The sequence below is a fragment of the Lepidochelys olivacea genome (genome assembly GCF_965140295.1).
Source record: "Lepidochelys olivacea isolate rLepOli2 genome assembly, chromosome: 2".
NCBI lineage: Eukaryota > Metazoa > Chordata > Testudines > Cheloniidae > Lepidochelys > Lepidochelys olivacea.
In genome coordinates, this window is record NC_140412.1 from 21182167 (window position 1) to 21196940 (window position 14774).

General features: G+C 41.6%; 2 protein-coding genes across 2 annotated transcripts in view; one reads left to right on the plus strand and one right to left on the minus strand.

Moving 5' to 3' along the window:
- Positions 1–14774, plus strand: part of LOC311515970 (uncharacterized protein) — a 191664-nt gene that overhangs the window by 39882 nt on the left and 137008 nt on the right. The window lies entirely within an intron of this gene.
- The window catches only part of NSMCE2 (NSE2 (MMS21) homolog, SMC5-SMC6 complex SUMO ligase), a 183366-nt gene continuing 179833 nt past the window's right edge, over positions 11242–14774 (minus strand). The window contains 1 exon segment of the mRNA XM_084619530.1: positions 11242–11590. Within this exon segment, the coding sequence (XP_084475656.1) occupies positions 11476–11590 (115 nt within the window). The 3' untranslated portion in view covers positions 11242–11475.

Genomic DNA, 14774 nt, shown 5'->3' on the forward strand with positions numbered 1-14774 from the left:
TAATGCATATGGAAGGATCTTTTCAGACTCAGGGCCTTAGATCTGTAAAGTGTTCAGGGCAGGGAATGTATCTTTCCTTATTTCTGTGATATACCTAGCATAGGTTTGGGCACTCAAAGTATAATATTATTAACAAGCATATAGTAGCAGTAAAAGGAGGCCAGACATTAATAAACCCATTTAAAAAACCATCAGTAGCAGTATGAGTCATACTTGTTGGGTGCCACCATAGAGTTGTCAGAAAAGGTCTATATTTTGACCCACAATGTTTTTTCCACATGCTGCATTGTAAAACTAGAAATTATTTCTGTACACTTGTGCTGTTTTGACCGTTCAAGAAATGCCTGAAAAATGTATGCAAATCCTTGCTGTTTACTGAACCCACGAGGCAACATGGTTTTCAGCCATGGCAGGGGAGCGTGCAATGGGTGACAGGTTGCCGTGCTTAGCAGTGGACTTGAATGGTAGCATGCATGCCTGACAGCGGGGGGTCTGATAAGATGACTAAGCATAAGAGAAATTCAAAGAAAAGATGCGTGAAGAACTACACACAACATTTGAGCATTACACATTTGCAGAATGTGGGGCCCACAGGTTTTTCATAATACGGCCTTTCCTTTAGCTTTTGTGATTGATTTTTAGATATCGTATGACATGTTTTAAAATCATTAGGTCATGTTCCCTTGCTTTAAAAATCAGAAGACATTATTAACAAGAGTTCTACTTCCTCTCCCTACATTCTCCTTAGTCAGCTCCAAGAATACTGCAGCAAATAGATTTTTACCTGCTTAGTAAACACCAAGGGTGAAATTCACTCTTGCTCAGAGGGCCAGCGTTCCACCCAGGTGGCATTTATGTTCCACTTAAGAACTATTTAAGGACTTAGGAGGTGCACAGGCCTTTGGGCTATTTACCCGTTTTGTGAACCCTTTGTGCAGGCTAATGCAGCAGCAAAGTAGCTGCAAGCCCAGTTTGGCACACGAGGCCCTACAGAAAGCCCTGGCATTGGGGCATTACAGGATGGGTCAGGTGTAGACAGGCGAGTGGCTGAGGTAGGGATTGGTGCCCCTCTGTGCCACTTCAGTGTCATAGCGGCATAAAATGAGCATAGTCAGTGAGAGTGCTCTAGTCTGCCAAATCGGGCCCTGGCAACGTCCAACTAGGCTAAGGATGCATCTGGCCTGTGTGCTTGCACAGGGATGAGTTTCACTCCAAATGCATCTATGAACATTCCCAGAGGATTTATTTAATCCTGTGAGCATCAAGGTGGGTAATGCTATAAAACATACGTCAGTGCAAAAGAGAATATACAAACTGAATGCACTGATGCCAGGAAGAAATATTGAATTTGTAGACTAGTTTTACTATTCACACACCATAGTAATTAAACAGTATAAGCCAAATCCTCAAAAGGATTCATGCACATACCCAGATTTATGTACCCAGATAGGGGCATTTGTGCACCTAAATTGGCATGCATGCCCTTTGTAAATGCAAACAATGTTATCATTTATTTGTGGAAGCACCCACTGTGTAATAAATGTTTGGAAAATACCTAAGGTACCAGCTCCAAGGAGCTCACAGTCTGAGGACATGACAAAACTTGGCTGTAAAGACAAAATCGTGCCCTGGAAACAGGCAGTAAAGCATGCTGCCTGCTGGGTCCTCTGCTAGGACTGTTGGGAATCCTGACGGCTCGGACAGGATTCTTCACTTGCAGCTGGGGTAATATGCTATGGAACTCATGCTGACGCTCTCTGGAGAAGAAGCACGCTGCACCTCAACCAGCAGCCAGCTAGTACTTCCAGCTGACCGTGGCATATACATTCCGAATGCAAGGACAGATCTAGTAGAACACAGAAAGTTCAGAGCACAGGTGAAAGGCTCCACGCTGCCTTTTACTCCCATGAACACACCAACATGTATTTTTAACTGAAATAGAGATTCTTCACTTTTCTTGCTTGGCTTTTCTGGCTACATTTCCTGCATCTGCTAGATTCACACTGTTAAAAAGCAGAGGGAGATTTCTATGGTGGGTAGTGCTCTGTCTACAATTCCCTTACCTTGATTTGCTATTTTATTTATTTACAGTAACTTCTGTGGGCAGTCCTTTGCAGCAGGTACTCTTGGTCTGCCCTCTCCCATCCACCATGATGGATTTGTCATGTTTCCCTAGACTCAGAAATTATCTCAGCAAATCCAATTTCCAGCCCCCTTATCTTTAAGTAGTATTGCTTAAGACAACAAAATGACTATTGCATGGCCAGTCATGTCTCCCTTTTCAAATGCTTGGGACAGACATGTTTCATTCAATGATGTGTCTCATGATGGACAGAATAAATCTAAATTAGAGCAGGTCACTTACAATTAAAGTGACTGTCGTGGCAAAAAATGAAGTAATAATTTCAGTGATCAGCCAAAAAAGCCATGGCACACAATTATTTTAGCTAATATTAAATTGCCATTCAAAATATGAAAAGTCAAATATCTTATTTAACACTAGAAATTGTTCCAAGCCATGTAATGATATTTAAACTACTGTAATAGCAAAATCTCCATAGGCTACTAAGCTGGCCATATACAGAGCCACATTTGTAACAATGCGTGGAGTTGGTTTATTCAGAGTGATAAAGACCATGACTTCTTACAGAAGCGGACATAAAGACTATAAATCATGTTTTCTGCCATGGAAATCACATGCATGGCAAACATACTAGAATTATAGATACTAGAATTTATTAACAGATTTTATGCTAAAACAAGATTTAACACACACAACAGAAAAACAAAGCAAAATCAACAAACTTAAATGTAATGGCATTCTTATGTACTGCCTCGATATATGCAGGCATTCTCAAGATGGGGGTCGCAACCTCTCAGGGGGTCATGAGGTTATTACCTGGGGGTCACAAGCTGTCAGCCACGTGCCTGGTGGGGCTTGGGCTGCCAGCCCCATGCCCACATTAAATTAAAATTCAATTAAATTTAAAATCCCTGTTTTTAATTTGTAAGGGGGGTTGCCCTCAGAGGCTTGCTGTGTGAAAGGGATCATCAATTCAAAAAGGCTGTAAATCAGTGGTTCTCACACTATCTGGAAGTGTTGTTAGAGATGGCATTGGCAGGAAATATAAACAGTCCCCTTTAGGGATCAAATCACAATGATGCAGAGTCTCATGAAGAGCATCTTCTGACTTTGCTCCTTTCCGGTCTAGGGAGCATGAAAGCTTTTTCTGTTATTTGAGGTCTCTTTGAAATTCTCATGTTGGAGGTTCAGATTTTAAACCTCACATCATAATTTTGCTCCAGAAGTTGATTGCATAAGTTAGAACAGTGAGAGAGTGTCTTTCCATTTCCCTTCTGGTCAAGATATTATTATTCATACTGAGTTTACAAGCAGACCGTTCCTTTGATAAACTCCCTGTGCAATTCAATTCACACGCATGTTTTCAACCTCTGTTTCATGAATTGGAATAAAATTAACATAATCTCTTAAAACAAACTGCCTATTTAGGTCGTGATCCTGGGAAGATTTAGGCACAAGCTTAAGTTTGTACACTGTGGGTGAAATCCTGGCCCCACTCAAGTCAGTGGCAAAATTCAGTGCGGCCAAGATTTCATCCCATGAGTAATCCCATTGAAGTCATTGAGACTACTCAGACTGTATAAAGTTAAGCACATGCATTGTATTTTGGCTGCTTAATGATCAATTACTTTTCACTTCTGATATTTATTAATCAGTGACTCGGAGTCTGGTAGCAGAATTTCCCATCTAAGCATGTGATTTTACTATAAGAATTAATTTGGCAATATTTACCCCACTGATTATACCATTAAAAAGCTCTCCCCCCACCATTAGTATTTCATTGCCAGAAAAATAACTCATTATCCATGCAAGCATTTACCATTTGAGGGAGGGATGGCTCAGTGGTTTGAGCATTGGCCTGCTAAACCCAGGGTTGTGAGCTCAATCCTTGAGGGGGCCATTTAGGAATCTGGGGCAAAAATTGGGGATTGGTCCTGCTTTGAGCAGGGGGTTGGACTAGATGACCTCCTGAGGTCCCTTCCAACCCTGAGATTCTATGATCTTACTTGGAATCACAGAATTTATATCAACAGACATGGTATTTGATTCCTTTGCAGACTAAATATGTATTTGCAATGGGGTGCCTTCTATTCAAAGCTACTGACTGTAAGGAGAAGAAAGTAGGAAGTTACGTACAATTACACAGCACTTTTCATTCAGAAGGACCTCAGCTCTAAGGTACTTCCCTCTCTAAATTACTGCATTTTACCTATTATTGAAATGCTGCTAACCAGTATAGACCACAGTACAGCAAAACATACAGCCCGAGATCAGTATGCACAGATGTTTAATCAAAGAGGTGATGAACATCAAGTAAAAGCTTGAGTGGACTTTAGACAGGGATTCAGTAAATTCTCAAGTTAGAGCTTAGGCCGTGATACCAAGTTTTAAACCCTCTACTCTTGAACAAAGTGACATGGAATATTAGTGATCACAGGTAGTCAGAACCTCTGTTTGACATCTCCTCAACAATAGGATGACCAGATAGCAAGTAGCAAGCATTCTTCCAGGCTGGTTGAGCTCACAGCTCAGGAGTGGTAATGATGAACATATCTTTCATTCAGATGCATGTTCTTATCAGCATAAATCTGTGGTGCTGTTTTGTTCTTCCAAGAAATCCTGGCATAATTACTTTCCTAATCACACTGTGGGCACACTTCACTGATTACACCAATTTGGAAACGTCAGATATCCCCTAACTTTGAAATAGGGAATTCTATTAATTCAGAAGAACCTTTCCAAGTAAGAGAACTTTTTAAATGGCACCCACTTTAGGGCACTATTGAAAGCTCTAGGGTAGGGCTGCATGGATTCTTTTGCCTGTTCTTTCAACCAGCTATATCTTTAATCACTTATGGCCTGACCCCAAGAGGATCCTTTATTTTAGAGGGCGTGACAGGTGCTCTCAGTATCTCTTAGGAACAGGCCATTGATTTGTATGCCTCCTGCTTCCTTCCTGAAACAGGTTTAGGTATGTGTGACTTTTCTTACTTTTTTTAGGGCATCTCTTTACAGAAAAATGCCCTTGATTCTCCTTCCTATAATCTTGTTGTAAAATTACTTGACATCAAATAGTGAGATAAAATATACTCTTTGATCCTTTAATGTATGCATGCTTATATATGATAGCTTATAGCAAAAACACATGATGAGTTGAAACTTGAACTGTGCTTAAGAGTCCACTTCCATGAATCATAGTGATTAGTTTATTCATTGCCAATACTTCATTTCTGTGCTTTAATTTCTTGAAGTTTTCTTCTTCTTCTAGAGCTGGGTTTCTTCATAACATGGACCACTCTGAAATAGGGTGGTTGTCTCTTCTCCCCTATTCACTATTGCATAGACAAAACCAATGCTCAAGAAATCTTTTTGCAAATGAACAATAAACACCCACTACCAAGAATAAACAACATTGGGTTTCTTGTGAACTCCTAGGCCTCAATTCCACCCCATGCTCCAGCCACTTTGCATTGCTCCACCAGTGCTGAGCACCTGTAAACCTTGTGGGCCTGGCCTCCCAGAGGATACTCCCTGTGTAGGGGGATTCTGAGACAGTACAGGAGCTGCTGTAGGGGCTTCTATGCCTCCTTGTCTCTCAGCCTGAGGGGGCACGACTAAGGCTTTCCCTTCCTCACATAGCTGTAACAGGCCCTTGGAGCTGTTAGCAGCTGGTGTATGTTAGAACACCCTGAAGGCTGTTCTAACACTTGTGTTGGGCACCAGCCCACTGCATAAAACCCCCAGATTGGGACAGTGCAAAAGACGCTCCGCACACCCCACCCATCCATCCCACCATCAACCTCAGCCTAGACCAGTCCACACAAGAGATCCACTCCCTGGACACTATGGTGCTAATAAGCGATGGTCACATAAACACCACCCTACATCGGAAACCTACTGACCGCTATTCCTACCTACATGCCTCCAGCTTTCCCCAGACCACACCATACGATCCATCGTCTACAGCCAAGCTCTACGATACAACCGCATTTGCTCCAACCCCTCAGACAAAGACAAACACCTACAAGATCTCTGTCAAGCATTCTTACAACTACAATACCCACCTGCTGAAATGGAGAAACAAATTGACAGAGCCAGAAGAGTACCCAGAAGTCACCTACTACAGGACAGGCCCAACAAAGAAAATATCAGAACGCCACTAGCCATCACCTTCAGCCCCCAACTAAAACCTCTCCAACGCATCAAGGATCTACAACCTATCCTGAAGGACGACCCATCGCTCTCACAGATCTTGGGAGACAGGCCAGTCCTTGCTTACAGACAGCCCCCCAACCTGAAGCAAACACTCACCAGCAACCACATACCACACAACAGAACCACTAACCCAGGAACCTATCCTTGCAACAAAGCCCGTTGCCAACTCTGTCAACATATCTATTCAGGGGACACCATCATAGGGCCTAATCACATCAGCCACACTATCAGAGGCTCGTTCACCTGCACATCTACCAATGTGATATATGCCATCATGTGCCAGCAATGCCCCTCTGCCATGTACATTGACCAAACTGGACAGTCTCTACATAAAAGAATAAATGGACACAAATCAGATGTCAAGAATTATAACATTCATAAACCAGTCGGAGAACACTTCAATCTCTCTGGTCACTCAATTACAGACCTAAAGGTCGCAATATTATAACAAAAAGACTTCAAAAACAGACTCCAACGAGACACTGCTGAATTGGAATTAATTTTCAAACTGGATACAATTAATTTAGGCTTGAATAAAGACTGGGAGTGGATGGGTCATTACACAAAGTAAAACTATTACCCCCATGTTTATTTCTGCCCCGCACCTCCCACTGTTCCTCAGACGTTCCTGTTAACTGCTAGAAATGGCCCACCTTGATTATCTCTACAAAAGGTTTTCTCCTCTCCCCCCCCCCCGCTCTCCTGCTGGTAATAGCTCATCGTAAGTGATCACTCTCCTTACAGTGTGTATGATAACACCCATTTTTTCATGTTCTGTGTGTATATAAATCTCCTCACTGTATTTTCCACTGAATGCATCCGATGAAGTGAGCTGTAGCTCACGAAAGCTCATGCTCAGATAAATTGGTTAGTCTCTAAGGTGCCACTAGTACTCCTTTTCTTTTTGTGAATACAGACTAACAGGGCTGCTGCACGTCAATGGCAGCTGAGGATTGGACGCTCAATACTTCAGTATCAATTGGTAAATCGTTTTTAGTAAAACTTATCAATAAAGAGCCATCCATTCTATCGCAAAAAGGGCAAAGGTCTACTCTTGGCCCTGCTCATCGCAACTCCAATAAGCTGACCGGTGGGAACACTGAGGCCAATAGCTGTTCCATGCATTTGTAATGATAGAGTTTGTTCAAGGACTGCACTCTATGCAGTTAATCTGCTTTAGGCAATTGAAAATCCTATGCTATATATCAGTGATTTCTATGGGATTTATTTAATGATGTCATAAATATAAAGGGAAGGGTAAACCCCTTTGAAATCCCTCCTGGCCAGGGGAAAGCTCCTCTCACCTGTAAAGGGTTAAGAAGCTAAAGGTAACCTCGCTGGCACCTGACCAAAATGACCAATGAGGAGACAAGATACTTTCAAAAGCTGGGAGGAGGGAGAGAAACAAAGGGTCTGTGTGTCTGTCTATATGCTGGTTTCTGCCGGGGATAGACCAGGAATGGAGTCTTAGAACTTTTAGTAAGTAATCTAGCTAGGTATGTGTTAGATTATGATTTCTTTAAATGGCTGAGAAAAGAATTGTGCTGAATAGAATAATTATTTCTGTCTGTGTATCTCTTTTGTAACTTAAGGTTTTGCCTAGAGGGGTTCTCTATGTTTTTGAATCTAATTACCCTGTAAGATATCTACCATCCTGATTTTACAGGGGGGATTTCTTCATTTCTATTTACTTCTATTTTTATTAAAAGTCTTCTTGTAAGAAACTGAATGCTTTTTCATTGTTCTCAGATCCAAGGGTTTGGGTCTGTGGTCACCTATGCAAATTGGTGAGGCTTTTTATCCAACATTTCCCAGGAAAGGGGGGGTGCAAGTGTTGGGAGGATTGTTCATTGTTCTTAAGATCCAAGGGTCTGGGTCTGTAGTCACCTAGGCAAATTGGTGACGCTTTTTACCAAACCTTGTCCAGGAAGTGGGGTGCAAGGTTTTGGGAAGTATTTTGGGGGGAAGGACGCGTCCAAACAGCTCTTCCCCAGTAACCAGTATTAGTTTGGTGGTGGTAGCGGCCAGTCCAAGGACAACGGGTGGAATATTTTGTACCTTGGGGAAGTTTTGACCTAAGCTGGTAAAGATAAGCTTAGGAGGTTTTTTCATGCAGGTCCCCACATCTGTACCCTAGAGTTCAGAGCGGGGGAGGAACCTTGACAAATGAGTATTATCAGAAATACTATAATGTATCTGGAAGGATCCCATAATTATTTAAGTCCTGGCTTTATAGGGCAAGTCCTGGACATTCTCAAAAAAGATCTCTCTGATTATAAAAGAAACCAGCCGCAATTTAAATGATGCTTCAGACATCATATGTAATTGCTATTAAAGTAAGGCAGGTATCTTCTGCCAAACTGTTAAATTTCTTTCCTTCAAAGAGTAAAAGGATTTTAGAGTTTACAGGCTGAACTTGCTATTCAAGTTTCAGGACTTCATAGACATTGCCTAACCCAAGATAGGGAAGAAAGGAAGGAAAAATCATTTATTGTGAGACAGGAATGTGAACATTCAAAGAATACTTTCCACTTATTGCATAAAGTGATCTGGGTGCTGACCTACTTGTTTTCCTTTTCCTTATAATATTGAACTTCAGGGTTGCTTGGTATTTCTCATATCTTTACTAACTTACCCAGGAACTTTAATTACTAGAGCCTGGGTACATATACGCAAAGTGCCTGATTCAGAGATATGCTGAGCACCTGCAGCTCCAATTAAAACCCTCCAACTTGATCTCAGGATCAAGCCCTAACTCTTAAAATATGGTAAACAAACATGTCCAAGAAAGTAATCTCTCGTCTAGCATCGCTCATAGGAATGCAAGGATAATGAACTTCAGGAATATCCACATGTAGCTATCTGAGAATATATTAATCTGAACCCCAACCTATAGCAAACTGGATCAGGCTGCCGAGAACAATAGGGCTAGTTCAGTCCGGCAACTGTCTTCCATTTTGCAGGTACACATCACTCTGCATACAATTGTGCACATGTATTTATCTCCCTTATATGTCCAAATTCCTTATTTGCAGACACATTCAAGCACCCTGACATCTTAGTGATCAAAATTACTGGTGCCACAATTTTGCAGCTGAAAACACAGGATACATCTACACTGCAAAAAACCACAGCGGTGAGTCTCAGAGCCCAGGTCAGCCTGCTTGGACTCGCAGGGCTTGCATTACCGGGCTAAAACGAGTAGTGTAGACCTTCCAGCCTCTGAGACCCTCCCCTCTCCCTGGGTTTCAAAGCCTGGGCTCCAGCCCGAGTGGGATCATCTACAGTGCTGCTTGTAACCCCGTAATGTGAGCCTGAGTCAGTTGACCTGGGCTCTGAGATTTGCTGCCTCGGGATTTGTTTCGCAGTGTAGACATACTGACGGGGTGCACTTATACTGGAATGAAAGACCCATAATACTGATGCGGCTGACACAGATCAGCTGACTTTGGCTTGCAGAGCTCAGACTACCGGGCTGAAAATTGCTGTGTAGACATTCGGGCTTGGGCTGAAGTGTGGGCTCAGGGACCCTCCCCTGCCACACAGGGTCCCAGAGCTCAGGCTCCTACTTAAGCCCAAACATCTACACACCAATTTGACAGCCCTACAGCCCGAGTCAGCTGACACAGGCTCGCTGCAGGTATTTAATTGCTGGGTAGGCCTGATTAAACACAAGGGTAAAATTTGGCCCAGGAAGTGCAGTATTAGTGCAATTGGATCAAAAGCTGCGAGAGATTTTTCCAACAGTGTTTCTCACAGATTTTGGGGTTTTATTTAAAAAAGTGTTGGAGTAAATCTAAGCAGACTTGAAGATGAAAGGAAAAACGTAAGGCAATTCAGGACATCCTCCTCCCCATGTTTTTAAAAACTATAGTTTAACAATTACAAAACTGCATGTTAGTTTAATGTGGCCTATACGCTAAGTATAAATTGGGTTAATAAAGGTCTAATGAAGTAGCGCTTATAGCAACAGTAACAATGCATGCATGAAACTTGTTGTTATTATAGAATCATAGAATATCAGGGTTGGAAGCGACCTCAAGAAGTCATCTAGTCCAACCCCCTGCTCAAAGCAGGACCAACCCCAACTAAATCATCCCAGCCAGGGCTTTGTCAAGCCAGGTCTTAAAAACCTCTAAGGAGGGAGATTCCACCACCTCCCTAGGTAACCCATTCCAGTGCTTCACCACCCTCCTAGTGAAATAGTGTTTCCTAATATCCAACCTAGACCTCCCCCAGCAACTTGAGACCATTGCTCCTCGTTCTGTCATCTCCACCACTGAAAACAGTCAGCATCCTCTCTGGAACCCCCTTCAGGTAGTTGAAGGCTGCTATCAAATCCCCCCCTCACTCTTCTCTTCTGCAGACTAAATAACCCCAGTTTCCTCAACCTCTTGCAACTCAGTCTTTGCAACTCAAGGTATGCAGGTATCCTATAATATTTGTATTGTTATTATACATAAGGTTAATGAACTAAAGAGGTTTATAAATAAGACAATTCTTCTCACCTAAAATATCAATGTGAACCCCCTTGGGAATTCCAAATTCATAAAGTCTGAAATAAAAGATTTTGAATATAAGTACAATGTGATTAAGGGCCAGGACCTGTGATTAATACTGGACATAGACCAATACTTTCAAAAGTAACTAATGATTTTGCATTCCCAAACATGAGATCCAGATGCTCAGCACTTTCTGAAAATCAGGCTCCCTTAAAAGGTCTTGTTTTGGACATCCAAAAATAGAGGCACCCCAGATCATGTCACTTTGAAAATCTTGGTCACGGTGCCTCCTACCACGAGTAGCTCCAGCGACGACAGACTTCTCACTGGGATGGCTCGCAGTAGGAAAGAGTGCACGCAGTAGCAAGCATTTTGCAGGTTGGGACCTAAACTGATATCTTTAGAATGCTTTGAAAATGAGCACACTACCGACAAAGAAGGTTACATTTTGCACATACATTTTATTTACAAAACGCAACATTTTAGAGGTTGCGGAAGAAAAACAAACAAGTTAACCTGGAATGCTTCACACTTGGCAGTCTAAGAAATGCTTTCAGTTATAGCTGACACCTTCAAATAACAATCAGTTACACAACCTGCTTACAATCAGCAGCTTATCTCACAAGACCTCCAATAACAAATTTTCTTTGTGGTAACAGTGTGTCCAGCTGACTTCTACGGCATTGGTCGGGTTTGTTTATTCTGACTGTCAATTGCTCTTTTAAGTGCTTCATCTGGCACAAGATCTGATCTCTTAACATCTAAATGGCTACAGCCAATTTTAGGGCAGCTGTTAAAAAGAAAAATAAATAAATCAGAAGAATTATATTAGTCATCTGAATGTAGCATTTGTTGTTTTATATTTAATTCCCACCCGCCCCACAGAGTAACTTTGTCAGTGACTTACTGCAGCTTTTCCTTGATGGATAATAAATCTCTGTTGGGGAAAAAAGTCTAATTATCTTAATAGGTGGGAGCTGATGTCTAAAGGGAAGGAGTGTAATGAGATATAGAGACTTTTACCTGTTGACCACTGTCTTAAATCCAACGCGAGTTGCTTGTGTTACCAATAATACAGTTACTTACTGTAATCCTTGTATATTGCTTTACATCTTCAAAGCACTGTATTCTCCCCCCACCAATCTATGGTGAATAAGTATTATCCTCATTATATAGACAGGGAAACAGATTAAAGAGGTTAAGTGACTTTCCCAGAGCCACCAAGTGAGTCAGTGGAAGAGCTAGGGTTATGAAAAATCATGAGTCCTCACAAGAACGGAGGGAGAGAGGATTGTGTGTCATATTAGTGATCTCTAAAAATAGGACAAATACAGAGTTTGATACTTGGCTGCAGGTAGACAGGTAAAGTCATATTCCTTCTACAGTGAAAGATATTCAGGGATGGGGTATCTTTTTCCCTTGCTAATGGAGCCAGATGTGTATGGATAATGCCCCCAGTTAAAACATTTGTGGATTTTGGAACCTAGTTTCTTTTTGAGAAGGAATTTTGTCTAGGACTTGGAATGTAGAGTCAGCTCTCATCGCTTCTATTCCAGATTTTGTCCCTAGCTTGCAGCGTCTGCCTTGGGCAAATCACTTAATCACTCTGTGCCTCAGTTTTTCAATCTATAAACTGGTTAGAATAATAATTATCTGTCTGATAGAGGTGTTGCAAGGCTTAATTAATGTTTATCAAGTGCCTTGAAAGCCTCATATAAAACACTTCCTGTAAGTGTTAGCACCACTGTGACCAGTGCATGAAATTCTCCCAGGCTGTGGAAGGCTCAGTGCAAGGTGTTGGGAAAGCCACACAGCAGTAGGCAGCAGTCCCCTAACGTGCAGTGGAGCTCAGCTGCTTAGCAGGTTTCTTTGTGGGAGCACAGAAGGTGGAGGCTGCAGACAGGCCAGGTGAGTGGCTGAGAGACAGCCAATGGTCTGTGAAGTCCAGCAATCAACTCTACAGGCCCTGAGGAAAGAAGAGTATGCAGCTTGCTGTAGCAAGTACTACATCGCTTTGCCTATAGCAATGGCTGTAGCTCTAGAATGAGGATGGGGAGAGGACTCCGTTCCTCACCCTGTTCCCTCAGCTACATATTCATCTCCCTGACAAAGTGCATTAAATTGGGCTTTACCCGACAGACCAGGTTTTGCCTTTAAACCACGTTAAGAATGTTTGCTCCCACTCGAACACTGCTGTGAAGAATGCAATCATGTAGCAGCACAATAGAAAATGGTTTACTCCAGCTGGGAGCTTGAGAGGGTAGGACTGAATGGTTTCTATAGACCTAGCAGGTTGTGGCATTTCAAAAACCCATTCTGTATTTCCAGAATAAATGTTAATTACCCAGCAACTCAGCTCACTTTAACAGACAGATATACGCAGAACTTAGAGCTACATGTAGCATGCCTAACTGACCTTTCTAAATTTAATTAGAGCAAAACCCTGTTATTGCGGTCATGTGCATTTCTAACGTACTATAGGATTACATCAAAAATACCCCCTACATTAAACAATGTTAAGGTTGCAGGTCAAGCACTCAAAAGTTTGTTAATGTGCCATTTCCTATTGGGAATTCATACCTAGAAAATATGAAAGTGACCATTCATTGTGGGTAAGCGCTGAGATTTCTCAATTCAGACAGCTGTTTCTGGGTCCTGATCTGAAGTCACACCAAGGTAATAATGTAAATACAAAGGTCCTGTGTTTTCAATATTTACAAGTCAAACATTTTATTGTGAAATCTGGACATGAGGAGACTCTCAAGACCTTTAATCACATGTGGGGAGTTGACCCAGGAGAAAGCTGGAAACAAAGGTTTAAATTTATAAGATATACAGTTTTGATTGAAAAAGATGTTGAGGGATTTGGACAAAGAAACTGACCTTGATTAGGTTTCTTTATGGGAAAGGGGATATACATCTTCAATTTGTGTAGCTCAAAGAAAAATGTATAAATTACTGTATAGATGGCATTTGACTCTAGTTAAGATCCATCATGTTTTTGTTAGTAGGGCGGTGTTCTGTTGGAGGGTTGCTGGAAAAGGGGAACATACTTGATCATGTGGTAGTGGTGTCCAGAAATTAGTTGTTTTTTTGGAGAAAATTATTAAAGAGATTCATCTTATGACAAAATGCTGGCTTCCAAGAGATCCCCTGACCTGCTTACTTAGTGCTCCAGCAAAGGAGCTGCATTTTAAAAAGCAATAAAAAATAAATTAATGTATCGGTCTAACAGGTAGACTCTGTATTTCCCGTTATTGGAAAAATGTGACTCCATCTCCTATGGAACGGGCTACAATAAAATATGGACTGTTCTTGTAATGGAAAAGCTTCCATACCAAGTACATAGAAAAGAAGTGCCAAAAAGAGGATAGGTATTTAGAAATTTGGTCACTCTTTCTAGTGTACTCAGAGGAGGAGGGCTCTCAAGCTGGCAAGCCAGAATCTTTACCCATGTTCTTTGAATAGTAACCTGATACTGAATAAGTAAGGTACAATGTAGTACGTTAAAGTTTTATTTTAACTTTGCTTTAACAAAAAGTTAAAAAAGTTAGGAAATGCCAGAAGTGCAATTTGAATTCTGGCATTTTCTAAATTTTAAGTGCTTGACTTGGCAACCTTAATATAGGAGTGTGTGTTTCCATGTAATTTCCTTAGTTTCTTAAAAAGCAAACGGAAAAAACAGATTCTATCATGTGGAAGCATACTGACTCCCATGTGGGTCATCAGCAAGATTAGAACCTTTAGATTCACAGCACCAACCTCTGTGACTTGACCTATCTGAGAAGCAGGATATTATTGTCCATATGGACCATCCTCTGGAGGAGGAAGAGACTCATTTTTCTAGTGGATTTCACTGCTAATTACTGACAGCAGAGGAATGTTGAGACTTGATACTATTTTGTTCATCTCCAGGTTCTGGAGGGGAGTGTGTCTAGTGATTATAGGCTGTTCCGCCCCATCCCCACAGCCTG